The sequence below is a fragment of the Erinaceus europaeus genome, chromosome 13 (genome assembly GCF_950295315.1).
Source record: "Erinaceus europaeus chromosome 13, mEriEur2.1, whole genome shotgun sequence".
In the NCBI taxonomy this organism is placed as follows: Eukaryota; Metazoa; Chordata; class Mammalia; order Eulipotyphla; family Erinaceidae; genus Erinaceus; species Erinaceus europaeus.
Genome location: NC_080174.1, coordinates 52,350,343 through 52,378,254, shown reverse-complemented (window position 1 = coordinate 52,378,254; position 27,912 = coordinate 52,350,343). Strand labels below are relative to the sequence as shown.

The window sequence follows — 27,912 nt, the reverse complement described above, 5'->3', positions numbered from 1 at the left end:
GAGTCTGGGGTCTTTTGTGGATGTAGATGAACATCTATCTATACCATTTGTTCTTTTTTTTTTTTTTTGCCTCCAGGTTTATCGATGGGGATCAATGCTGGCACTAGAATTCACTGCTCTTGGTGGCCACTCTTTCTTTCTTTCTTCCTTCCATCTTTTTTTTATTTTTTATTATTATTATTGGATAGGACAAAGAGAAATTGAGAGGAGAGAGACATACCTGCAGACCTGCTTCACCACAGATGGGGAGTTGGGGGTTCGAACCAGGGTCCTTATGCGGATCCTTGCACTTCATACTATATGCATTTAACCCAGTGTACCACCACTCACTCCCTCCTTTTTAAAAGTATTTATTTATTTATTTATTTATTTATTACCAGAGTACTGTTCATCTCTGCTTTACGTCAGTGCACAGGACTGAACCTGAGCCTTTGGATCCTCAGGCATGACTCTCTTTGCACAACCATTATGCTACCTACCCCCACTTGTTCTATTCTTTTAAAGAAGTTCACTAGAATTTTGATAGGAAATTTATTAAGCTAGTTTATTGCTTTGGATAAGATGATCGTTCTAATGATGTAAAACATTCTGATGTAGAGCATGGAACACCTTTCCATTCACATGTATCTTCTTTAATTTCCTTTGGTATTGATTCATAACATTCAATGTACAAGTATTCATTTTACCCCCCCCCCCCCCGAGAGGACTGCTCAGCTCTGATTTATGATGGTGCTGGGGACTGAACCTAGGACTTCAGAGACTCAGGCATGAAGATCTTTTTGCTGAATTATTATGCTATCTCATCAGGTCTCTTACCTCTTTTGCTAAATATATATACTTAAGTTTTTCACACTATTATAAATAGGATTAAATTATGCTTCTAGTTTATTACTTGCTCAGAGGAATGTGAACCAAAATTATATGTTCATTTTAAAATCTGCCACCTAATGCTTTCTAAGTTCTTTGGAATTTCCTTTGTATATTGTTATGTCATCTGCAAATTGTGATTATTTTACTTCTTTTCCACTATGGATCCCTTTTATTTCTTTTACTTTAAAATTGTTACATTTCAAACTTCTGAGACTATGCTGAATAGTAACTAGTGGATGATCTTACCTTCCTGAACTAAAAGGGAAAGCTTTTCATTTCTCACCACTGAATATGGTGTTGGCTATGAATTCACTGCATATAATCTATACTAAAATAAGGAGTATTCCCTCAATCTCTAGCTCTCTTAAGACAGTCATAGTCATAAAAGGTTGTTTAGGGGCCGGGTAGTGACACACCTGGTTGAGCGCACATATTACAGTGCACAAGGACCCAGGTTCGAGTCCCTGGTCCCCACCTGCAGGGGGAAATCTTTGCGAGTGGTGAAGCAGGTGTGAAGGTATCTCTCTCTCTCTCCCCCCCCTCAATTTCTGGCTGTCTCTATCCAATAAATAAATAAAGATAATAAATGTTTTTTAAAAAAAGGTTGTTTAATCTCAGTAAAAAGCTTCCTCTACTGAAACAATCATACATCTTTTGGTTTTCCTATTGTTGATATGGTGTAATATATTAATTAACTTATATAAGTATCTCTGGAACTCAAAAGAGGTTTTGACTGTATAAAAAAAATATTATGGGGGCACGGAGATAGCATAATGGTTATGTAAAGAACCTCATGCCAAAGCCTCCAAAATCCCAGGTTCAATCTCCAGCACCACCATAAACCAGTGCTGAGAAGTGCTCTAGGAAAAAAAAAATTAAGGGACTAAGTGGTAGTGCACCTGCTGAGTGCACATTATTGTAATGCTCACGAACCCAGATTCAAGCTCCCAATCCCCACATGCAGGGGAAACCTTTGCAAATAATGGTGAGGCAGGGCTGCAGGTGTCTCTTTCCTTCTCTATCTCTTCCTTCCCTCTCAATTTCCAGCTGTTTCTATCTAATAAATAAATAAAGGTAATAAATTTAAAATAAATAAATGTATTAAGTTATGGGATGTATAATCCATGAAAGATTACTATGAAACCAAAAAAGATAGCATGTGTTTTGGGGAAGAAAATGGATAAAACTTTAGATGATTATACTTAGGGGGGTGGTTTCATTCATATGTATATCTAAAGAACAAATAAAACAAACTTGCAAAAAGATAAACAGAAGTAAACAAACTGTCTTAAGACTGTGAGAGCTATGGTGATTATCACTGGGAGGGTGAGTACAGGGGACTTTGGTGGTGGGTGCAATGGGGAACAAAAACACTATTAATCACCAAAAAAAAAAAAAAATGCCTTGGAGTGGGGGGAAAAAAAAAGAACTTTCAGTGTTGTAGTCTCACACTGCCTGTCTCTAAATAAATAAAATTAATATATTCATAGATGAGAACTTTATGATAGAACACTAGGAAAAATCATAAAATATATTCACAGCAGGCCAGATTTATAAATTATATTTTAAACAAAAGACCTAAAGGATGGGGGTAGATAGCAAAATGGTTACACAAAGAAACTCTCATGCCTGAGGCTCCATAGTCTAAGGTTCAATCCCCATTCCACCATAAAAACCAGAGATGAGGGCTGGGGACATAGCATAATGGTTATGTAAAAACCAGAGATGAACAAAAAAAAAGACCTAAAGCTATACAACTCCTAGGAGAAGACAGAAAAACTTCACAGGACTCGGGCTGTAGCGCAGCAGGTTAATTGCAGGTGGCAGCAAAGCACAAGAACCAGCTTAAGGATGCCGGTCCGAGCCCCTGGATCCCCACCTGCAAGGGAGTCACTTCACAGGTGGTGAAACAGGTCTGCAGGTGTCTATCTTTCTCCCCTCCCCCCCCCATCTTCCCCTTTTCTCTCTGTCCTATCCAGCAACGACGACATCAATAATAATTACAATAAAACAAGGATAACAAAAAGGAATAAATAAATACATAAATAAGTAAAAGAAAAATGTCATGATGTTTGTTTAGTCAGTAATTCTTGCATCTAGCAACAAGAGTAAAAATAAACACTGGGAATATCAGGATCAAATGTAGGACCTTAATGCTTGAGAGTCTAATGTCTTATTCATTGCACCACTTCACCTCCAGGGTCGAATGGCAAATTTTAAACTGGCTTTCTTTTTTTTTCTTTTGTTTGGTTATCACAAGAACTTTACTGCACCAGGTTAACATTTTTAGATAGGAAGAAAAAACAGCCCAGGACATGGTGCAGTTGGTAAAGCATTGAACTCTCGAGCATGAGGTCTTAAATTCAATCCTCTGCAGTGTACAGTAATATCTGGTCTCTCCTATCTTTTTCACTAAATAAGTAAGATCTTAAAGCAAAGCAGAAAGTCATCTCATTTACAGAGCAAAAGACAATTATTACTCTAGCCATGAAGGAAAAGTCCAAGAGTTTCACAGCTATGGATAAACAACTACAGATAAATGATCAAACACATGTTTCTATTTGTTTGTTTATTACTGAATAGAAACAGAAACTGAAAGGGAGGGGGAGACAAGAGAGGTAGAGAGAGACAGAGACACCTGCAGCCCTGCTTTACTACTCCTGAAGCTTTGCCCCTGCAGGTGGGGACCGGGGATTGAGGCTGGGTCTTTAGGTACTGTAAAGTGAGAACTTAATCAGGTGTTCCACCTGGACCCCCAAATATGTATTTTTTTATCACAATATTACATTTACATAAAGAATTACTACAAAATAGTGATGACTTACTTAGTGAGAGTTAGATGCAGCTCTACAATCAAACTTCAGGAATTTATAATGAAGAGTGGTAACAAATATGATATGATTCAAAAAAAGAAGATATTGACTAATAATGAAAATGTGATTATATAAATAAATAATCAAGATAATGGGTACCTGTTTAGAGAAGAGAAAAAGAGACTTACAGGCTTGAGGATAATATTCATAAAGTTGGGTAATGAAGCAAAGGATTTTTTTTCTTTCAATATAACAAGTGTTTTATTTAATGCTCTATGGTAATAGTCTTCTAAATATGCTAAAAGATGTCCTATAATAACAGGTAGAGCATGACAGTCTTTTTTTTTTTTTGCCTCCAGGGTTATTGCTGGGGCTCAGTGCCTGCACTATGAATACACTGCTCCTGTAGGCTTTTTTTTTTTTAAATCGTTGTTGTTATTAATGTTGTTGCTATTGCCATCATTGTTGTTGGATAGGACTAAGAAATGGAGAGAGGGGAAGACAGAGAAGGGGAGAGAAAGACAGACACCTGCAGACCTGCTTCATTGTCCGCGAAGCAACGCCCCCTGCCTCCGCAGGTGGGGAGCCGAAGGCTGGAACCAGGATCCTTACACTGCTCCTAGCACTTCTCACCATGTACACTTAACCTGCTACACTACAGATGCCGTGCATACTAATGGAGAGACGCATGATCAAGTGCTGAAAACTAGATTATAAGAAAAAGGTGAAGACTAAAACAACAAGGGCAACAAAAGGGAATAAATAAATAATTTTTTTTTTTTAAAGGTGAAGACGTGGAACAAACACCCATGATAGACAATGGAAGGAGGGAGGGTGGGTACACAGAACTTTGGTGGAGGATGTGGTGTGCAACTACGCACTGTGATCTTATAATCTTGTACTATTAATCACAAATTAAAAAAAAAAAATTTAATGGACCCACAACAGAGCAACTTAGCAGAGCATTCTTTACTACCAAGCACCACTGGTGTCCTTGTAGAGAGTATCATAAATGTTGAAAGAAAGTGAACCCGGAGGGCAACAACAGGGAATAAATAAATAAAAAAGAAGAAGAAGAAGAAGAAGAAGAGGAAGAGGAAGAGGAAGAGGAAGAGGAAGAGGAAGAAGAAGAAGAAGAAGAAGAAGAAGAAGAAGAAGAAGAAGAGGAAGAAGAAAGTGAACCCGGGGCTGAGTGGTGTCACACCTGGTTGAGCGCACATGTTACAGTGCAGAAGGACCCGGGTTGGAGTCCCCAGTCCTTACCTGCTGGGGAAAAGCTTTGTGAGTGGTGAAGCAGGTCTATAGGTGTCTCTCTGTCTCTCTCCCTCTCTATCTCCCCTCCTCCTCTCACTTTCTGGCTGTCTCTAGCCAATAAATGAATAATGGTAATAAAAAAAAGAAAGTGAACCCTCCAAAAGACAGATGGTGCTGACATTATCAGAAACCAAAGAGGTATCTTAATCTGTGTCTCATTCGCCATTTGAGAAAATGCAAACTGGTTCAGTAACGTTATATAGTAAATAATAATAATAATAAAGTGTCTTTCATATACAGATGTTTATTTCTTCACATGTACTAAGTAGTTCTAGATTTAACATTTCTATTTGTAGTAATCAATTACATCTTGTTTTTAAATTTTTACAGAAGTTAATAAAGTCTATAATTTATGTGCATAGTATGACTCAGTATTCTTATATTATCAGCCAAATATTATTAGTAATATAAATATTAAAAAATGTGCGTGGAGGTCGGGCACACTGGGATGTGCACAAGAATCCTGTTCAAGTCCCCCTCTCCCCGCTCCCCACCTGCAGGGTCGATTTGCAAGCAGTGTAGGAGGTCTGCAGGTGTCTATCTTTCCCCCTCTCTATCTCCCCTCCTCTCTTAATTTCTCTGTCCCATGCAAAAGTAAAAATAAAAAATAAAAAAGAAGAAGAAGAAAGAAAGAAAAGAAAAAATGGACACCATGAGCAGCAGGTTCATAGTGCAGGCATGGAGCACCACCCTCATTCCCCCCACTCCCACCCAATTATAACTCTTAGAGGCAAAAAGAAAGAGAAAAGAGAGGGGGAAAAACACTGATTAATTATCTGGTTGACTGATTGCTTAACTCATGAGACAACCAGAGGGACCAGGTGGTGGTGCACCTGGTTAGGCACTCACATTACAGTGCACAAGGACCTGGGTTCAAGCCCCTGGTCCCCATCTGCAGGGGGAAAAGCTTCATGAGCAGTGAAACAGGGCTGCAGGTGCCTCTCTGTCTCTCTCCCACTCTATCACCATCTCCCCTCTCCATTTCTCTGTCTCTATCCAATAATAAATAAAAAAATTAAAAAAAGAGAGACAACCAGAACATCATCACTTGGGTATATGCAATGCCTGAAATCAAACTTAGGAATTCATGCTTGAAAGTCCAATGTTGTATCCATGTTGTCACCTTCCTGGCTGCTCGTGAGGTATTCTGAAGAACTTGCCTGAGAAACAGTAAAACTCCATTATTTTCTGGACATGGACCTCAAGAGAAAATGGCGGGCTTCATATGACTCTCTTTGGAATAGGTGGTAACCTGAATACGAGCTGAGTAGCAGTCTGAATTCCTTCCATAACTAGAGACCAGTCTCTTGTAGCTAGCCACTTCTCTACCTTTAGAGCCTTCCACAGTCCCCAAATGACTACTAAAAAGGGAGAAATGTAAAGTAATCTTGCAGCTGAGGGGTGGCACGGTGAGCACTAAATCAATCCCTGATAATGCATATACCAGAGTGATGCTCTGGTTCTCTCACCTTCTCTCTGTGTTAATAAATCTTTAAAAAGAAAGAGAAAGGAAATACTGACTAAACCATCTACACTCAACATTTGGTATAAAATCCTCAGCTTATAAACCTGCCAAAAAATGTTTCAAGGTGTAGCATATAAGTGCCAGACACAAGAAATATAACCAGCAAGTAGAGGGTATGGACCCTGATCACAGAAGTTTGGTACTGCTTTAGGTTGCCTGCTACCACTTGAAGATAACTATTACTATAACATCTACATAAATAAGTCAGCAGAGTATGGCCCTCACTGAACAATAATTGATTACTTTCTATTATCAGTATATAGACTCATTAAGCAAAGGTATGTTCAAAAAGCAGGTGGTCAAAAAGAGAAAAAAAAATTGGTGAAGATGAGAAATAATGGCTATGGATGCCTCCTAACAGTCATGTTTTAAAATTTGATCCTATCTTACCTGACAGTAGACATTTAAACAAAACATCAGGGATACGATGGCTTAATCATACTATTTTTCCTAGGAACTTGAAATTTAAGATGGATCTGCAGAAAGACTAAAAGTTATTGAGCCTTAATTGCTTTCTGATATTACTATAAACAGCAGGCCCAAGATCTTTCACAGAAATCTCTGGAGTGAATTTATTCTTTATGTTTTCCCTAAATTCTATAAAATATCCTAATATGTGGGAGTCGGGCTGTAGCGCAGTGGGTTAAGCGCAGGTGGCGCAAAGCACAAGAACCGGCATAAGGATCCCGGTTCAAACCCCGGCTCCCCACCTGCAGGGGAGTCGCTTTACAGGCGGTGAAGCAGGTCTGCAGGTGTCTATCTTTCTCTCCTCCTCTCTGTCTTCCCCTCCTCTCTCCATTTCTCTCTGTCCTATCCAACAACGACGACAACAACAATAATAACTACAACAATAAAACAACAAGGGCAACAAAAGGGAATAAATTAAATAAACATTAAAAAAAAATTAAAAAAATATATCCTAATATGCTGCTCAAATTTCTCCAAGATAAGCTAACTAGAATTGATTTTCTTGGCTTGCAACAATCTCTCACTATGTAGTCTAGAGAAATGATAATTACTCACAATCATAAATCAATTATTTCTAAAGACAAAAAAATATTCAGATTCTGCCAGTGGAAGTAGACATATGAAAAAATAAAGACAAATTCCCCTTTGATGTAGAAATTCACAAACAAGTATACAAACATCATTGGATGACATCAATTTTGTTCCTAGATTTAATGCTACAAAAGCACATCAATAAGTAAACAGCATGTATATAAGGGGCATATACTGTGTATATACCATAGTGAAATACTGAAAACAATTTACAAACATAAACAAATTAATTAAATTATGATACAGTCACACACTAAACCATTAAGAAGCTATTAGAAAGAATACAATTAGTCTATATCCAAGAACATAGATTTCTAAGTAGTTAAGAAACAAACAAAAAAACAATTACAGTATTCATACAGTACCTAAAACACATATACAAATTCATAGCCATCACATATATGTAATGCATCTATGACCACACACATATACATTCACAGAAAAAAGTCTGGAAAGATATATATTAAACTTTTTTAATTGGGTATGTTTGGAGAATGTTAAAGACAAAAGCCTTTATTTTCTACTTTATTCACTTTTGTATTATAAAACTGAAATGTATTACTTTTATAATCATAAGAAACAGAAAGAATATAGAGAAGATAAAGAGACCATATAAACAAAATAAAAAAGTATGAATGGCAAGTAGAAATCTCTACACAATTCAGTGTGGCTATATTAATAATTATGACAATGTTTTATTTTTTTTAAAAAAAAAAAAGAGGTAGACAGTTACAATCCAGATAACCTTGATAAAAACACCAGCAGGATGTGATGAAATTTAAACTAAATCAAAGTAGAATAGCACTTTAGCTAGCCCACTGTTAAAGTCAAATGTTCCGTCTAGACTTATATTTATCATCTATCTAAAGACATAATTTCTTTTTCTAAAATGGTACTTACAGTTCTCTACAATTTCATCAAAAACTGCACCAGTTTTCTGCTCAAACTGAAAAAGCAAAAAAGGAAAGAGAAAAGTACACATTATTTTCATATTCTTCTATCATACTTTTGTTAGACGTCCCACTTCCCCATGAACTGCACTTTCAGCCCAAAATCTACACTATAAAGAGCTGCCAAATAAAGCAAAATGCAATTAAGAATGATTAAAAAGTCCTAAGTCTAAGTCGCCCAAATCAAAACTCAAAAATTTCAGGATAAAATGATAAAAATTTATTTTTTTTAATATTTATTTTATTTATTTATTCCCTTTTGTTGCCCTTGTTGTTTTATTGTTGTAGTTATTATTGTTGTTGTCGTCGTTGTTGGATAGGACAGACAGAACTGGAGAGAGGAGGGGAAGACAGAGAGGAGGAGAGAAAGATAGACACCTGCAGACCTGCTTCACCGCTTGTGAAGCGACTCCCCTGCAGGTGGGGAGGGAAGCCGGGGTTCGAACGGGGATCCTTATGCCGGTCCTTGTGCTTTGCGCCACCTGCGCTTAACCCGCTGCACTACAGCCCGACTCCCAAAAATTTATTTTTTAAGATTACTTTTTATATGACAAATAAGGGCCATATATACACATATAAACCTGCAATAACAAATAAAAGAAAACTGACAATAATTTACTAAAAATTAACTAATACTGAGAAGTCTATGAATTATCTAATCAAAACTATGGGGCCGGGCAGTGTTACACCGGGTTAGGTGCACATAGTACAAAGCATAAGGACCCACTCAAGGAAACCAGTTTGAGCCCCTGCTCCCTAACTACTGTGGGGCTGCCTCACAAGCAGTGAAGTAGGTTTGCAGGTGTCTATCTCTCTGAGGCTCCAAAGTCCCAGGTTCAAACCCCCACATCACCAGAAGCTAGAGCTAAGCAGTCTTCTGGTAAAAGAACAAAAAAGAAAAAAAGAGAAAGGAGAGGCAAGGAGAGGGAGGGGGAGGGGAAAGGGGAGGAGGAGGGAAGAGGGGGAGGGGAGGGGGAGGGGAGGGGAGAGGAAAGGGGGAGGGGAGGGGGAGAGGGGAGGGGGAGAGGGGAGGGGAGAGGGGAGGGGGAGAGGGGAGGGGGAGAGGGGAGGGGGAGAGGGGAGGGAGAGGGGAGGGGGGAGGGGGAGGGGAGGGGCAGGAGAGGGGAGGGGCAGGAGAGGGGAGGTAAGAGGGAGAGGGGAGGGGAGTCAGGCAGTAGTGCAACCCGGGTCTTCCCCTTCTCTTTCCATTTCTCTCTGTCCTATCCAACAACAATGATATCAATAATAACTACAACAATAAAACAACAAGGGCAACAAAAAGGAAATAAATATAAAAAGTTTTTTAAAGGAAGAGGGGAGGGGAGGGGAGGGGAGGGGAGGGGAGGGGAGGGAAATAACAAAACAAACAGCTGCAAATAGGCTTTGCTGTTAAGACTAAAGACAAATTCAAAAAGCATGTCAGGGGAGCCATGCGATAGTGCAGCGGATTAAGCACAAGTGGCACAAAGCTCAAGGATCAGCATCAGGATCCTGGTTTGAGCCCCTGGCTCCCCACCTGCAGGGGGTTCGAGTCACTGCGGTGAAACAGGTCTGCAGGTGTGTTTCTCTCTCCTCTGTCTTCCTCTCCTCTCTCGATTTCTCTCTGTCCTATTCAACAACAACAATAACAACAACAATAATGGTGATAAACAAGGACAACAAAAAATATAAATAATGAAGTTTCTTTAAAAAAAAAGCATGTCAGTGGTGCACCTGGTTGAGCATATACATAAGTGTGCAAGGACCCAGGTTAAAGCCCCTAGTCCCCACCTACAAGGGGAAAGCTTCACAAGTGTTGAAGCAGGGATGCAAGTATTTGTCTCTTTCCCTTTGATTTTTATTTTTTATTATCTTTATTTATTTATTGAATAGTGACTGCCAGAAATCAAGGGAGAGAGACAAAGAAACACCTGCAACACTGCTTCACTACTCACAAAGTTTTCTTCCGACAGGTGAGGACTATCACTCAAAATTGTACCAAGAAGTTTAACCAGTTCAACAGTGCAAGGAAAAAGAAGACATAACAGCCTAGTAAGTACCATCAATAAAACATTAGACACTCAAGCATCAGGTCCCCACAATCACTCTACAGCATTCCCAGGGCCAGAGTGATGTTCTGGTTCACTATCTCCCTCACAATCACAAATAAATAAATACTATAAAACAAGAAGAAAAAAAAAAGAAACATAGCAATCAAAAAGAACAAAGAGGAGCTGTGACACAGTGTGATTATGCAACAAGATCCTCAAGCCTGAGGCTTTATAAGGATCCAGGTTCAGTCCCGAGAACCAACATCAACAAGAGTGAGTAGTGCTTTGAACAAAGAAAGAAAGAAATGGGGAGGGAGTCAGTCTGTAGCTCAGGCTGCACAAAGCACAAGAACCAGGGTAAGGATCCCCTAGCCCCTGCTCCCCACCTACAGGGGAGTCACTTACAGCAGTGAAGCAAGTCTGCAGGTGTCTATCTTTCTCTCCCCATCTTTCCCTCCTCTCTCCATTTCTCTCTGTCCTATCCAACAATAACATCAACAACAACAATAACTACAGTAATAAAACAACAAGGGCAACAAAAGGGAATAAAATAAATAAATAAGGCTTTGCCTTTAAAAAAAAAAAAAAGAAAGAAAGAAATGCAGAGTCAGGCGATAGCATGTCGGGTTAAGCGCACGTGGCTCAAAGCGCAATGACTGGCTGTAAATCACAATAACTGGCATTAAGGATCCCGGTTTGAACCCTCTGCTCTCCACCTGTAGGGGAGTCGATTCACAAGCGTGAAGCAGAATTTCAGGTGTCTATCTTTCTCTCCCCCTCTGTCTTCCCCTCCTCTCTACATTTCTCTGTCCTATCCAACAACAAATGGCATCAGTAACAACAACAACTACAAGAATAAAAAAACAAAGGCAACAAAAGGGGAAAATTTTATATATATATATATATATATACATATATATATATATACATACATATATATATATATATATATATATATATATATATATATATATGGGGCCAGGTGGTAGCGCAATTGGTTGAACACACTTATTACAATGCACAAGGATCCAGGTTCGAGCCCCTGATCCCCACCTACAGGGAGAAAGCTTTGCAAGTGGTGAGGCAAAGCTGTAGGTGTCTCTGTCTTTCCCTATCTCCCCCTTCCCACTTGATTTCTGGCTGTCTCTATCAAATAAATAAATAAAGATAACTAAAAAATTTAAAAAAGAAAGAAAGAAAGATAGACAGACAGACAGACCTCCCCAGCTCCCTCCCCCACAAGGTTAAGAGAGAGACAGGCTGGAAGTATGGATAGACCTGTCAACGCCCATGTTCAGTTGGGAAGCAATTACAGAAGCCAGACCTTCCACCTTCTGAACCTCATAATGACCCTGGGTCCATACTCCCAGAGGGTTAAAAAATAAGAAAGTTATCAGGAGAGGGAATGGGATATAGAGTTCCGGTGTTGGGAATTGGATGGTATTGTACCCCTCTTATCATATGGTCTTGTCAGTGTTCCCAATTTATAAATAAAAATTTTGGAGAAAAAAAAAAAAAAAGAAATATGGGGAACAGGTGGTGGTACACCTAGTTAAGTGCTCACATTACAGTGTGCAAGAACCCAGATTCAAGCCCCTGGTCCCCAAATGTAAGGGGAAAGCGTCACAAGTGGTGATGCTGGGCTGCAGGTGTCTCTGTCGCTTTCCCTCTCTATCTCCTCCCTCCCCTCTCAAGTTCTTTGTCTCTATCCAATAATAAATAAAACTATTTTTAAAAAGGGGGAAGATAGCATATGGTTATGCAGAGACTCTCATGCCTGAGGCTCCAAAGTCCCAGGTTCAATCCCCTGCACCACCATAAATGAGAGCTGAGCGGTTCTCTGGTTAAAATATAATGAAATAATTAATTAATTTAAAAATGAAGAAAAGATAGATGGCAAAAGAGATATTGCAAAATTTTTATGATTGAAGTCCTAGATTTGACTTCTGGACATCTTAATAAGGGTAGGGGTAGACAGTATAATGGTTATAAAGAGACTCTTAATATGATCAGGCTCCAAAGTCCCAGGTTCAGTCCCCCACACCACCATAAGCCAGAGCTGAGCAGTTTTCTGGTAAAGAGAGAAAGAGAGTAAGGAATAAAGAAAATGAAGAAACAAATGAAGAAACAAAACCTTAATAAAAAGGAAGATAGGAGGGTAGCATAATGGTTATGCAAAGAGACTTTCATGCCTGAGGCTCTCAAGTCTCAGGTTTTTGCTCTGACTTGTTCTTTCCCACCAGCCTCCTCCAAGTCCCAGGTTCAATCCCCACACCACCATAAGCCAAAGCTGTGCAGTGCTCTGGTAAAAAAAAAAAAAAAAAAAAAAAAGGAAGAAGGGTCATGTGGTAGCATACCTGGTTGAGCAAATGTAACTATGCTCAAAGACCCAAGTTCAAGCCCCTGGTCCCCAGCTGCAATAAAAACATTGTGAGTAGTGAAGCAGTGCTGCAGGAGTCTGTCTCTTTATCTCCCCCTTCCCACTTGATTTCTGCCTATCCAATAAATATAAAAAGATAATAAAAGAGGAGGAATAAAAGTTGAGACTAGAAAAGTCAAGATGGATTTTTGCATAGAAAAACCCATCATCAACCTGCAGGAAAGATAAAGAACATAGGAGGCTTTTAACAGCTACTATGATTCACACCTCAGGAATAGAGATAACACTGAAACAACAGTTAATTTCCACAACTGTGAACTCTTTATGTACCTTACTTACACACAAATCAATCCAGGCAAGTGTGGTCACTGGATTGAAAAATACTGAGAGGGACCTCATAACACACCATTTATAATGGTTAAAGCAAGAAAAAACATTGGAGAAATGAACAGAACAAAAGCCCAGATAAAAGCCCCCCAAAGGTAGAAGCACATAAGAATGACGACAATATCCAAACACTAAATTAAGGCATTAGTCACAGGAGAGAGGAAAACTTTTGAAAGTAGTATCAAATAACAGCAAATTAGACTATGAAAGAAAACACTATCTTGAGGTGATTAGAAAGCTGAAAAATGAAATAGCTAAGAGCATAACTAACTGAACAAACTAATATATCACAACAGGGTAACAAAATAATTGAGCTTCAGAAAACAACAGCAGGTGGGAGAGAACAGAATAAGTGAGGAAAACAGAATTAGCAAGATCAAGGATGAATTATAGGAAACTAAGAAAGAGATCTCAAAGAGATTAAGAGATACTTGAAACTAATAAGAGGCATATGGGATGACTTCAAAAGAAGTAATATACGCACTACTGACTTACCAGAGGAAGAAAGAGAGGAAGAGGAAGAAAGCATTCTACAGGACATAGTACCTGAGAACTTTCCTTCTCTAGACAACATAAAAGACAAAGGTTCAAGAAGCCCAGAGGGTCCCAAACAGAATAAACCCAGACTTACAGACACCAAGACACATCATATTTAGAATGAAAAGGGATATGGATAAAGAAAGGATCCTGGTGGTCTGGAAGGTAGCTCAGTAAATAAAGCACTGGATTCTCAAGCATAAGGTCTTGAGTCCAATCCCTTGCAGCACATGTACCAGAATGAGGTCTGGTTCTTTCTCTCCTATCATTTCTCATGAATAAAAAATAAAATAAAATTTTTTTTGTAAATCCTGAAGGTTGTAAGAGAAAGAGTCACTTACAGAGAGAGAAAAACCCTTAAGATTAGCAGCAGATTTCTCCATACAAACACTGAAGGCCAGAAAGGAATGGCAAGCTATATATTGAGCACTCAATGAGAAAGGCTTTCAGCTAAGACTACTGGATCCTGCTATACTGTCATTCAGACTAGATGGAGGCATAAAAACCTTTGACAATCAACAGTTGAAGGAATCAACTATCACCAAGCCTGCCCTGCAAGACGTTCCGAATTGTCTCCTAAAAACAATCCTATCTCCATAAACATGCCATATATCATAGGTCAGGTGGTAGCGCAGTGGGTTAAGTGCACATGGCACAAACCGCAAGGACCCATCTAAGGATCCCTGTTCAAGCCCCATCTCCCCAACTGCAGGGGGATCACTTCACAAGCAGTGACACAGGTCTGCAGGTGTCTTTCCTCCTTTGTCTTCCCCATCTCTCTCCACCTCTCTGTCCTATCCAACAACAATGACATCAATAACAATAATAACCACAACAATGATAAAACAACAAGGGCAACAAAAGGGGGGGAGCCTCCAGGTGCAGTAGATTTCTGGTGCAGGCACCGAACCCCAGCAACATCCCTGAAGGCAAAAAAACAAACAAACAAACAAAAAAAAAACATATATGAGAACACTCTCAAAGTTTTGGATAATGGCATTAAAGTATCTTAAATCTACAATATCAATAAATCTCAATGGCCTGAATTCACCTATTAAAAGGCATAGAGTGGGAAGATGGATCAGAAAACACAACCTAACTACATGTTGTCTGGAGGAATCCCACCACCTAACTCAACAAGACAAACATAGACTCAAAGTGAAAGGATGGAAAACCATCATACAAGCCAATGGACCACAAAAGAGTAGGAACAATTATTCTCATATCTGACACAATAGACCTTAAAATAAATAAAATTAAATTAAAAAGATAGAGACAGACATTACTTAATACTCAGAGGATCTGTCAATCAAGAGGATTTAACGATTGTTAACATCTATGCACCTAATGAGAGGCCATCTAAATACATCAAACATCTACTAAAAGAGCTACAGCAATATATTAACAGCAACACATTTTATATATTAACACCAACACAGTAATAGTAGGAGATTTCAACACCCCACTCTCTCAACTAGATGATCATCTAGGCAGAAAATCAATACAGAAACAAGGGAGTGGTGGCACACTTGGTTGAACACATGTGACAATACGCAAGAACCTGGGTTCGAGACCCCAGTCCCCACCTGTAGGGGGAAAGCTTTGCAAGTAGTGAAGCAATGTTACAGGTGTGTCTCTCTCCCCTCCCCCCTCTGTATGCCTATTACCCCCTTCCCTCCAGATTTCGGGCTGTCTCTATTCAATAAATAAAATAATTTAAAAAAATTAAAACGAGGGAGCTAAATGAACAGGTAAGTAAGCTAGAACCATTGGACATTTTCAGAGTCATTCACCCCAAAAAACTATAATACACATTCTATTCAAGTCCTCATGGGTCATTCACAAAGATAAGACCATATATTAAACCATAGACAGTGTCAACAAATTCAAGAACACTGAAATCATTTCAAGCATCTTCTCAGACCACAGTGGAATTAAATTAGCACTTAACAACAAATAAAAATATTAGTAAAAGTCCCAAAATATGGATAGTCAACAGTACACTACTTAATAACTACTGGGTCAAAGAGGAAGTTAAGGAAGAAATCAAAGTTATTTCGAGAATTCAATAAAGATTTTTTTTTTTTAACCAGAGCACTACTCAGCTCTATCTTAGGGTGGTATGGGGGATTGAACCTGGGACAGTGGAACCTCAAGCATGAGAGTCTCTTTGCATAACCATTATGCTATCTCCCCCACCCTTTGAGAATTCAATGAAAACGAAGACAAGAGCTATCAATATATTTGAGACATAGCTAGGCAGTACAGAGAGAAAAGTTCATAGACAAAAGCACACATTAGGAAACAAGAAAAAGCTCAAATAAACAACCTATTATATAAAAAAAAACCTAATTATACACCTTAAAGACTAATAACAAAGGAACCCTAAAGGAACCAGAATGTCTGAAATAACTAAAGTTAGAGCAGAAATAAATAACACTGAAAATAAGAAAACAATACAAAAGATAAACAAAGCTAAATGCTGGTTCCTCAAAAGAGTAAACAAAATAAACCCTTAGCCAGGCACACAAAACAGTGAGAAGACTTAAATAAATAGGATTATAAATGAAAGAAGAGATATCACAACAGATATCAAAGAAATCCAAAGTGCTGAGGGTAGGCCAGTAGCGTGGTGGGTTAAGCGCAGGTAGTGCAAAACGCAAGGATCCCGGTTCAAGCCCCCGGTTCCCCACCTGCAGGGGGGGTTGATTCACAAGCGGTAAAGCGGGTCTGCAGGTGTCTATGTTTCTCTCCCCCTCTGTCTTCCCCATCTCTCTTCATTTCTCTCTGTCCTATCCGGCAGCAATGACATCAACAACCACAATAATAACCACAACAACGATTTAAAAAAAAAAAAAAAAAAAACCAATGAGGGCAACAAAAAGTAAAGTAAATAAAAATATTTAAAAAAAAAAAAAAAAAGGCAGAAGTTGAAAAACAAGATCAGAAAAAAAAAAAAAAAAAAAAGCACAAGTAGAACCTGAACTGGAATTGGCGTATCACACCAAAGTAAAAGACTCTGGGGTGGGTGGGTGGGGAGAATACAGGTCCAAGAAGGGTGACAGAGGACCTAGTGGGGGTTGTATTGTTATATGGGAAACTGGGGAATGTTATGCAAGTACAAACTATTATATTTACTGTTGAATGTAAAACATTAATTCCCCAATAAAGAAATAATTTTTTTAAAAAATCCAAAGTACCATGCAAGGCTTCTATGAACAACTATATGCCACCAAGCTAGAGAACTGGAAGAAACAGACAAATTTCTAGATACCTACAAGCTTCCAAAATTAAACAAAGAGAAACTAGAAAATACGTGTGTTAAGCGCACATGGCGCGAAGTGCAAGGGCCAGCAATTCCAAGTCCCCGGCTCCCCACCTGCAGGGGGTTCGTTTTACAGACAGTGAAGCAGGTCTGCAGGTGTTTATCTTTCTCTCCCCCTCACTCAATTTCTCTCTGTCCTATCCAACAACAATGACAACAATAATAACAACAATGATAAACAACAAGGGTAACAAAAAAGGGGAAAACATAGCCTCCAGGAGCAGCAGATTCCTAGTGCAGGCACGGAGCCCCTGTGATACCCATGGAGACGGGGAAAAAAAAGTTGCTAAACAGAAATGACTCAATACATATAAGAGCTCAGTACATGAGCAAATTTCTCATCAAGAACCTTGGAGGTAGAAACCAGTATGTGTTGATAGATTCAAAGTGCTGAAAGAGAAAAGGGAAGACAGGTTGAAGTTCACTCATTACCATGCACAAGGACCCTAGTTCAAGTCCCCAGTCTCCACCTTGAGGGGAGAAACTTCAAGAGCAGTGAAGTGGTGCTACAGGAGACCAACATGCAAATAGAAAGATGCTCACTATCAGGGGTCAGGGTGAGGTGCCCACCTTCCATTTAATGGTCAGGGGAAAGAGTATAGAGAATCCATCTGGGCGGTCTTCTCTCTTTCTTCTCTCTCAGACTCCTTGGTAGTCTGCCAGGGAAAGAATACTGTCATCCACCCTTCCAGTTCTGCAAAGCCATATGCATCCTATCCTACTCAAATATGAATGCATTTCCACCCATGTTGTTCAGGCTGGAATCCAGATCTGTAATTCTTGGAGCTCTACTGCCTGGACAGGACAGTGCTGATGGAAAGGATGAGGGTGAAGAATATAAACCCATCTGCTGTAATTCTGCCCTCCACTGTCCTGTAATTGTCTTGTGTTTATTAAACTATCCACTGTGACTTTTTTTGAGAAACACACACACACACACACACACACACACACACACTTTCTCAATATCACTAATCATTGGGGGGGGGGGTCTAAACTACAGCTATTGGAAATAGTTTAATTGGTGTAACATTGGACTTTCCTGCCGGAGGGTCCCAGTTCAATCCCTATCACTACAAATAATAGAATAGTGTCCTGGCTTGTCTGCCTTGCTCGCTCGCTCTCCTTTCTTTCTAAGTTATGTACAACTCTAATGCAATATATAAATCTTGGGGCTGGGTGGTGGTACACCTGGTTAAGTCCCCATGATACATTTGCAAAGACCCAGGTTTAAGCGCTTGGTCCCCACCTGCAAGGGGGAAGAGCTTCACAAGTGGTGAAGCAGTGCTGCAGGTGTCTCTCTGTCTATCACCCCTTTCCTCTCAATTTCTGGCTGTCTCTATCCAATACATAAATACATAAATACATAAATAAATACATAAATAAATAAATAAATAAATAAATAAATAAAATTTTAAAAAATTTTAAAAAACAATAAATAAATCTTGTGAGAGACTGAGAAGTCTGTGCATTGTTGGTGTAAATGTAAAAGAGATACAATTGCCATAGAAAAGAATATGGCAGTTACTCAAAAAAAAAATTTAAGGGTGGGGGTCAGGAAAATAGCTCACCTGATAAGAGTACACACATTACCAAGCACAAGAACTGGGGTCGTGTCCCAGGCCACCACATAGGAGAACCTGCACAAGGGAACTTTCATAAGCAGTGGAGCAGTAATGAGGTCTCTTTCCTCTCACTTTTTCTCATCCTCTATAAAAGGAGGAGGAGGGTAAGGAGGAAAAAAGAGAGTCCACTTAGACTGGTGGAGCCATACGGGCACAGAGGTCCAGGTATAACCATGTACTCCAGTAATTCCAATTCATGATACATACTTAAAAAAAAAAAAAAAAAGGTTCAAACAAGATACTAAAGGACACCTATAGCATCGTTTACTTTAGTTCATGGCTAAAAAAAAAATAAACATGATGGAAATCATCAAGTGTCCATCAACAGAGATAACTAAATGTGGTATAAACATACAATGGAATAGTCTTCACCCTTCAAAGGAAAGGACATTTTGGCACATAGCACAACATGGCTGAAACTTGAGAACAGTTGCCAAATGCTGGGAGGAATGCAGAATGATCCTTTAATGGGTATGGAGTTTCAATTTTACAAGACAAAAAAGAGCAACAGAGACTGATGATAGCAATGATTAAACATCATTATAAATGCATTTAAAGGGGTAGGGGAGATGCCTGAGGTTCCAAAGTCCCAGGATCAACCCCTCACACAATCACAAGCCAGAGCTGAGCAGGGCTCAGTTAAAAAATAAATAAAATAATAATTGCATTTAATGCCACTTAACTATAAACCTAAAGTGCATCAAATGGTAATTTTGCTATACGTATTTTATGATCACTTTATTTTTTACTTTTTTAAAAATATTTTTTATTATTTATTTATTCCCTTTTGTTGCCCTTGCTGTTTTATTGTTGTAGTCATCATTGATGTCGTTGTTGGATAGGAGAGAGAGAAATGGAGAGAGAAGGGGAAGACAGAGAGGAGGAGAGAAAGATAGACACCTGCAGACCTGCTTCACAGCTGTGAAACGACTCCTCTGCAGGTGGGGAGCTGGGGGCTTGAACCGCGATCCTTACACCAGTCCTTGTGCTTTGCACCACCTGCGCTTAACCCACTGCACTACAACCCGACTCCCTATTTTTTATTTTTTATTATTGGATAAAGACAAAAAGAAATTCAAAGGGATGGGGAAGATAGAGGAAAAGAGACAGAGAGACACCTGTAGTCATACTTCACCACTCATGAAGCTTTTCCCCTGCAGGTGGGACCTGTAGCTTGGACTGGGTCCTTGTCCATTGTAATGTGTGCGCTTAACTAGGTGCACCACCACCTGGCACCTATGATAGCTCTATTTTTTTATTATCTTTATTTATTTATAGAGACAGCCAGAAATTGAGAGGAGATGGGGAGATAGGGAGAGAGACAGAAAGACAACTTCAGACCTGCTTCACCACTCACAAAGCTTTCCCCCTGTAGGTGGGGACCGGAGGCTCGAACCCAGGTACTTGTGCACTCAACCAGATACGCCACCACCCGGCCCCGATCACTGTACTTTTTTTTTTTAATATTTATGTATTCCTTTTTATTGCTCTTGCTGTTTTATTGTTGCAGTTATTATTGTTGTTCTTTGTTGTTATTGATGTCATCGTTGTTGGATAGGACAGAGAGAAATGGAGAAATAGAGAGAGATGGGGAAGGCAGAGGGGAGGAGAGAAAGATAGACACCTGCAGACCTACTTCACCACTTGTGAAGCGACCCCCCCCATAGGTGGAGAGCCGGGGGCTCGAACTGGGGTCCTTACGCTGGTCCTGCGCTTCACATCACCTGCGCTTAACCAGCTGCGCCACCGCCGGACTCCCGATCACTGTACTTTTTAAGGCAAAATACAAATGCTTTTCGGGTGTATGAAAGCTGGAATAATTCATAGATCAGCACAAGTACTACAGGTAAATCTTTCAGAAAGAAAAATGACATCACGGGAGTCGGGCGGTAGCGCAGCAGCTTAAGCACACTTGGTGCAAAGCGCAAGGACCGGCAGTTAAGAGTCCCAAACCTGCAGGGGAGTCGCTTCACAGGCGGTGAAACAGGTCTGCAGGTGTTTGTCTTTCTCTCCCCCTGTCTTCCCCTCCTCTCTCCATTTCTCTGTCCTATCCAACAACGACATCAATAACAACAAAAATAACTACGACAGTAAAAACAAGAGCAACAAAAAGGGAATATTAAAAAAAAAAAAAAAACTACATCGCTTGTACAGGTAGGTCTACCCAAAGCAAAAAATAAAAGAGTACCAGATGGGGCCAGGCAGTGGCACACCTGGTTAAGCACACACATTACCATGTGCAGGACCCGTTTGAGCCCAGATTCCCCCACCTTTGAGGTGGGGAGGGGGGGTTGCTTCACCAGCGGTGAAGGTTTGCAGGTATCTCCCTCCCCTCCCCTCTCAATTTCTATATCCTAATTTTTAAAAAAAGTAGATAAAAGAAAAGACAAAATGGCCACTGATTTGCAATGCAGGCACCAAGCCCCATCAATAACCCTGATTAAATTAAAATAAAATATACAAACTTAAGTTATGAATGTATTGACTCTCAACTTCAAATTCACATTTTCTGTTCTTCCATAATGGATTTGGCAACTATAAACACTTCTCCTTTGTCAGCTGACACCATATTCACCTTTGTCAGAAGATGGCACTGAAGAAATGTGACAAAAGGAAGGTGGTTCTCTCTTGTGCACTACTCTGCCTGCTCCAACAGAAGCTAATGATGTGTAATAGTACCCCAAAGGCCCTCTCCCCAGACAACAATTTCCCAAGTCTTGGTGACACATACATACAACTCCATGGGTAGTTTCCTAACAAGTTTAGTCAGGATCTCAAACGGTAGCTGCCCAGAAAGTTTCAGGAGCACTCCAATGGGAAGGAAACAACCCAGAGAAGTATACCAGTACTCCAGCTGTCTTATCAGCTAGATTCATCATCATCAATGGCACCTTCCTGATAACATTTTTTTGTTCTTTTTTTTTTTTTTTGCCTCCAGAGTTACTGCTGGGGCTCAGTGCCTACACCATGAATTCACTGCTCCTGGAAGCCATTAGTTCCCCCTTTCTTTTGCCCTTGTTGCTGTAGCCTTGTTGTGGTTTATTGTTGTTGTTAATGTCGTTCATTGTTGGATAGGACAGAGAGAGGAGAGAAAGACAGAAATTGTTGGATAGAAATGGAGAGAGGAGGGGAAGACAGAAAGGGGGAGAGAAAGACAGACACCTGCAGACCTACTTCACCGCCTGTGAAGTGACTCCCCTGCAGGTGGGGAGCCAGGGGCTTGAACCGGGATCCTTATGCCAGTCCTTGCACTTTGCCCCACGTGCGCTTAACCCACTGTGCTACCGCCCGACCCCCCCGTAACATTTTTTTAAATGTATTCATTAATTAGAGCAAATCAGAGCATTATTCTGGCACATGCAATGCTAGAGACTGAACTCAGAAACTTACGCTCAAGGGTCTAAAACTTTATCCATTGCACCATCTCCCAATTGTGAGGAAAAAATAGACAAGTAATTCTTGCCCAAAAAGGACAAGAACTCAGGACCCTCGGATGAAGAAATATGATGTTCTACCAATTGAGCAATCCAGACTTTTAATGTGGAAGTCTGATGAGTTACTAGAATTGTCAGAAAAGTCATGATGCATTTTTTGCATAGACAAACAGAAAAATTATGTAATGACTTCCAAAAATCCAATACGTCCCTGGTCCAATTTTTCGTTTTACTTTTAATGAGTAGAGACAGAAAAATCGAAGCACTACTCCGCCATCGATGAACTTATTTTTCTTTGCTGGTCTCATGTGGATCTGGGATCAAGCACAGTGTGTCACATACCAGTGAGGCACTCTACTTTGCCAGGGGAGAAGAAAAGGTAGAGAGACACCTACAGAGCTGTTTCATCACTTATGAAGCTTCCCCCTTGTAGGTGGGGACATCAGGCTTGAACCCATGTCCTTGTACATTGTAATGTGTGCATTCAACCTCTCCTACTGTGTCTCAGTGTTAATAATAGTGGCTGCTCCCTCAACGTGCTGTGCAGTATACCTTCCAAATCCTTAGGCCTAATTTTGTAACTGGTTAACTCTTACTCATTGATGTTGATTTTTTTTTTTAACTCTAGGGTTATCGCTGGGGCTTGGTCCTACACTTCAAATCCACTGCTCCTGGTGGCCATTTTTTCTATTTTGTTGTTGTTGTTGTTGTTGTTGTTATTGTTGTTGTTGTTAAATAGGACAGAAAGAAATTGAGAGAGGAGGGGAAGACACTTGTGAAACGACCTCCAGCCTCCACAGGAGGGGAGCAGGAGGCTTAAACTGGGGCCTCAAACCATGATCCTTGCACAGGTCCTTGAGCTTCAGGCCATGTGTGCTTAACCCTCTGAGCCACCACCCGGCCCCCTGCTGTTGATTCTTATTCAAATTACTGTGTTTTCTAACATTTGATTAATAAAGGACAGGCACTAACATTGGTCACAACAGACAGACCAACAAAAATGGGATTTGAGCATTGGCTTGATTGCATCCTTGGGCTTAAATTTAAGGGTCCAAAAAAATAAAAGAACAGTATAGTAGTAATTGTAGCATATAGTAGCATCAGTGTTAATCAAGCTATACCCTGTTGTTGATTCTAACTTATGCCAACCAACACAAGTGCTTTGGGATCTAAGTAGCACTTGGCAATAAAGGCAGTAATGATGTCAAGAATGTCTGCTATATGAGATGGATTCTCAAAGTATTTTCAAGCAGTTACAAGCAGAAATAATAAGTTCAGGTCTATTAACTCTCAGGTCATAAGCCCAGTCTGAGAACGAAAGTACTTTCATAACAGTGTAAGTAAATCTCTTGAGGTCAAGAATGCTGTTCAGTGGTCCAGTAACGGCTTCAGATGTATATGGTCCTGGTTCTGATGTAAATATCAACCCCCCCTTCAAAAAGAAAAATATTTCTTTTTTAAATTTAGAGAGAGAGAGAGTCCACAACACTACTCTGCCATTGTTTGCAATGCCTGAAACTCAGCTCAAGGTCTCATAGATGCAAAACATGCAAGCTACTGCTGAAGAAATTTCCTGATTCTAAAAACCACCTGAACCCTTGCTGAAAAACAAATGCAAATGTACCTGTGCAAACAACTAGTTACAAAGTCAAAATGATCTTATACAGAAAGGCCCTGGGTAAGTGTGAACTTATTACTCAGTACATTTGAGATCCTGCCCATTCAGACCCTCTCCAGCCAGCCAACGCTGCCCAATTAGATGAAGCCACAGCAGGCAGGAAGTAGCACCATGAACAAGTTGTGCAATGAGAAGACTCTGTGCCTATTCCTGGTACCTCATGCCCCAATAATGGATTTGGATGGGATGGGATATGGAGATGATAGAATAATGGTTATGCACACAGACTCTCATGCCTGAGGCTCTGAAGTCCCAAGTTCAATCCCCTACACCACTATAAACTAGAGCTGAGCAGTGCTCTGTTAAAAAGGGGGGGGGGGGAAGAGTCGAGTGTTAGCACAGTGGATTAAGCACATGTGGCGCAAAGTGCAAGGACTTGCATGAGAATCCTGGTTTGAGCCCCCAGCTCCCCACCTGCAGGGGGAGTCACTTCACAGGCGGTGAAGCAGGTCTGCAGGTGTCTATGTTTCTCTCCCCCTCTGTCTTCCCCTCCTCTCTCCATTTCTCTCTGTCCTATCCAACAATGACAACAATAACAATAAACAAAGGCAACAAAAGGGGGAAAATAAATAAAGTTCATGTAAAGAAGGAACTTAGTATGAAATGCTGGAACTCCGGAATATGTCAATTTCAGGAAAAAAAGGGGATGAATGAAAAAATAATTGAAGCAAACATTTGCTTCCAAAATAATTTAAATGTTAGGGCAAGGACCGGCCTAGAGATCCCTGTTCGAGCCCCCGGCCCCTCACTTGCAGGGGAGTTGCTTCACAGGCGGTGAAACAGGTCTGCAGGTATCTATCTTTCTCTTACCCTCTGTCTTCCCCTCCCCTCTCCATTTCCCTCTGTCCTATCCAACAATGATGACATCAATAATAACTACAACAATAAAAATAAGAAGAAGAAGAAGAATTTAAATGTTACTCAGAATTGAACATAAATGATTACAGCCCCTTTTTGGGAATCACTTGTAAGGCTTCCATAATGATGCTTAGCTCCTACTCTATCTCCTCTGACTGGAGAAAATATTGGGGGAAGGGGCAGGTCATGGCACACCTGGCTGAGTGCACAAGGACCTGGGTTCAAGCCCCTGGCCCGAACCTGCAGAAAGCTTCACAAGTGGTGAAGCAGTGCTGCAGATGTGTCTGTCTCTCTCCCTATCTCCTCACCCCCTCTTAATTTCTCTGTCTCTATCAAAATAAATAAAATATTTTTTAAAAAGAAAGAAAATACCATGCTAGCTACTCAAAAGCATTAACCTATTAAAACCTACTAAGAGGCAGTATTTTGTTAGCAGTACCCTGATGTGGTTTAGTACCAGGGTCATCTTCTACTACAGATGGTGCCTAGCCTACAATTCCTCATCTTCTTCCTCATATTCTTTTAAGAAGGTCTTAGACAAGCTTAGACAAGCAAAATACAGACAAGGACATCTCTACGTATTTTAAGGGAGGGGAGATGGAATTTCCTAGGGGAGTTGAGACATGCTGCTATTAAAAACATACACACTGGGGGAGGGAAAACTGCTTACTTAGTGTGCTGCTTTGCCATATGAGCAACCCAGGCTCAGACTAACCCCTACTGAACTGAACAAGGTTCTGTGCTGGTCTCTTTCACTCTCCCTTTGCCTCTCTGCCTATATTAAAAAATACACACACATACGCACGCACATGGGAACCAGGTGGCTCATTCCACAGAGTATATTTAACATGCACAATGATCCAAGTTCCAGTGTCTGGCCACTACATGGGAGCACAACACAAAGAAAAAGCTTCACAAGAGATGAATCAGTTCTGTGGCATGTTTCCTCCTTTTTTGTCTCTCTCTCTCTCCCTCTCACCCCTTATCTGGGGGGAAAAAAAAGTCCGCCATAGCAATGGAATCATGTAGGCATAAAGAGCCAGTAAAGCCTTAGTAAACAGTAAGGAAAGGGGTTAGGAGGAGAATCTCACATACAGGATATCATATGTTTTGCTCCAGGGTCACCGTATGTTCCCTCCTGGATCTGCAGATATTATCTGCTGATTCATATACAATTACACTAGTTCCTGTGTATGTGTGCACTCAACAGCATCGATCCTAATTTCTGTTCCTTGAAAAACTGTTAAGAGTGGCTCAAGGCGTTGCCCAGTGAATAAAGCACTGTACTCTCAAGAATAAGGTCCTGGGGCAGGGGTAGATTGCATAATAGTTATGGAAAAAGACTCTGATGCCTGAGGCTCTGAAGTCCCAGGTTCGATTCCCCTGTACCACCATAAGCCAGAGATGAGCAGTGCTCTGATAAAAGGAAAGAAAGAAAAAAATAATAATAAGGTTCCAACCTTGACCCCTGGCATGACACGTTAGTGTAATGTTCTGGTCTCTCTCTCTCTTGCTTTCTTGTTTGTTTTGTTTTGTTTTGTTTTGTTTTGTTTCCTTTTACCAGAGCACAGATCAACTCTGGCTTGTGGTGGTGCTGGAGATGAAACCTGGAACCTCTGGTGCCTCAGGCAGGAAAGGCTTTTTGCATAAACATTATGGTGACCTCCCCAGCCCTCTCCCTCACTAATGAATAGTAAAATACAGGTGTATTTCACTAAAAAAAAAAAATTGGGGGAGTCGAGCAGTAGCGCAGCGGGTTAAGCAGAGGTGGTGCAAAGCTCAAGGACCGGTTCGAGCCCCCGGATCCCCACCTGTAACGGAGCCGCTTCACAGGAGATGAAGCAGGTCTGCAGGTGTCTATCTTTCTCTCCTCCTCTCTGTCTTCCCCTCCCTCTCTCCATTTCTCTCTGTCCTATCCAACAATGACGACATCAGTAACAACAGTAATAATAACTACAACAATAAAAAACAACAAGGACAACAAAAGGGAATGAATAAATAAAAATAAAAAAATAGGGAGTTGGGCGATAGCGCAGCAGGTTAAGCGCACGTGGCGCAAAGTGCAAGGACGGGGAAGGATCCCGAATCAAGCCCCGGGCTCCCCACCTGCAGGGGTGTCGCTTCACAGGCGGTGAAGCAGGTCTGCAGGTGTCTGTCTATCTTTATCTCCCCCTATGTGTCTTCTCCTCCTCTCTCTATTTCTCTCTGTCCTATACAACAACAACATCAATAACAACAATAATAACTACAACAACAATAAAAAACAACAAGGGCAACAAAAGGGAAAATAAATAAATACAAAAATTTAAAAAAAAAAATAAGTAACTCAAATGGATAAAGATAACTGATCTGAAAGGAGAAAACACTGTGTGACTAGAGATGTACTTAAGAGATTTAACCCACTGTCATAGAAAACTAAGACAAGAAAAATAAATGGGATGGGGCCGGCAGCGGCACACTGGGTTAAGTGCATATAAAATGAAGCACAAGGTCCTGTGCATGGATCCTGGTTCCAGCCCTCCACTCTCTACCTGTATGGGAGTCACTTCACAAGTAGTGAAGCAGGTTTGTAGGTGTCTCCCTGTGTCTCCCCCCTCCTTTCTCAATTTCTATCTGTCCTATCCAAAAAGGAAAAATAAATAGGACTACATCAAATTAATGAATGCTTATGGGGTGGGGGTATACAGCATAATGGTTATGCAGACACTCACGCCTGAAGCTCTTCAGTCCCAGGTTCAATCACCTGCACCATAAGTCAGAGCAGAGCACTGCTCTGGTTTTAAAAAAAAAAAAAAAAAAAAAAAAAAAACCAGCCAGGGATTAGCTCAACTAGTAGAACATAGGCTATACATGCCATGGGTTCCTCACTCACTCTCAGGCACCAAATGGACAAAAGTGGTGCTCTGTACTCTGGCTTCTTGTTTCTCATGTGAACTCTACCATATGAAATAAATAAATGTTTATTAATTAAATAAATCTCTCAGTAACTTTATATATCCATCCCCCAGACCACTGCTTAGCTCTAGCTTATGATGGTGCTGGAGATTGAACCTGGAACCTTTGCTCTCTCAGGCATGTCTTTTTTGCATAACTATTTTGCTATTCCCCTATCTGATAAATTATGTAA

At 40.3% G+C, this 27,912-nt stretch overlaps 1 protein-coding gene across 9 annotated transcripts in view; it reads right to left on the bottom strand.

Moving 5' to 3' along the window:
• Nucleotides 1–27,912, bottom strand: part of ZMYM4 (zinc finger MYM-type containing 4) — a 155,999-nt gene that overhangs the window by 105,902 nt on the left and 22,185 nt on the right. For 7 of the 9 annotated variants that reach the window (XM_060205861.1, XM_060205862.1, XM_007533098.3 and 4 more), the window contains one exon: nucleotides 8,482–8,527. Coding sequence is in view for 3 of the 9 variants with exons in the window: in XM_007533098.3 (XP_007533160.2) it covers nucleotides 8,482–8,527 (46 nt within the window). In the remaining 6 variants the exon portion in view is untranslated. Of the gene's footprint in view, nucleotides 1–8,481; nucleotides 8,528–17,760; nucleotides 17,847–27,912 lie in introns of all 9 variants that reach the window. The other 2 variants (XM_060205860.1, XM_060205866.1) reach the window with 1 other exon arrangement.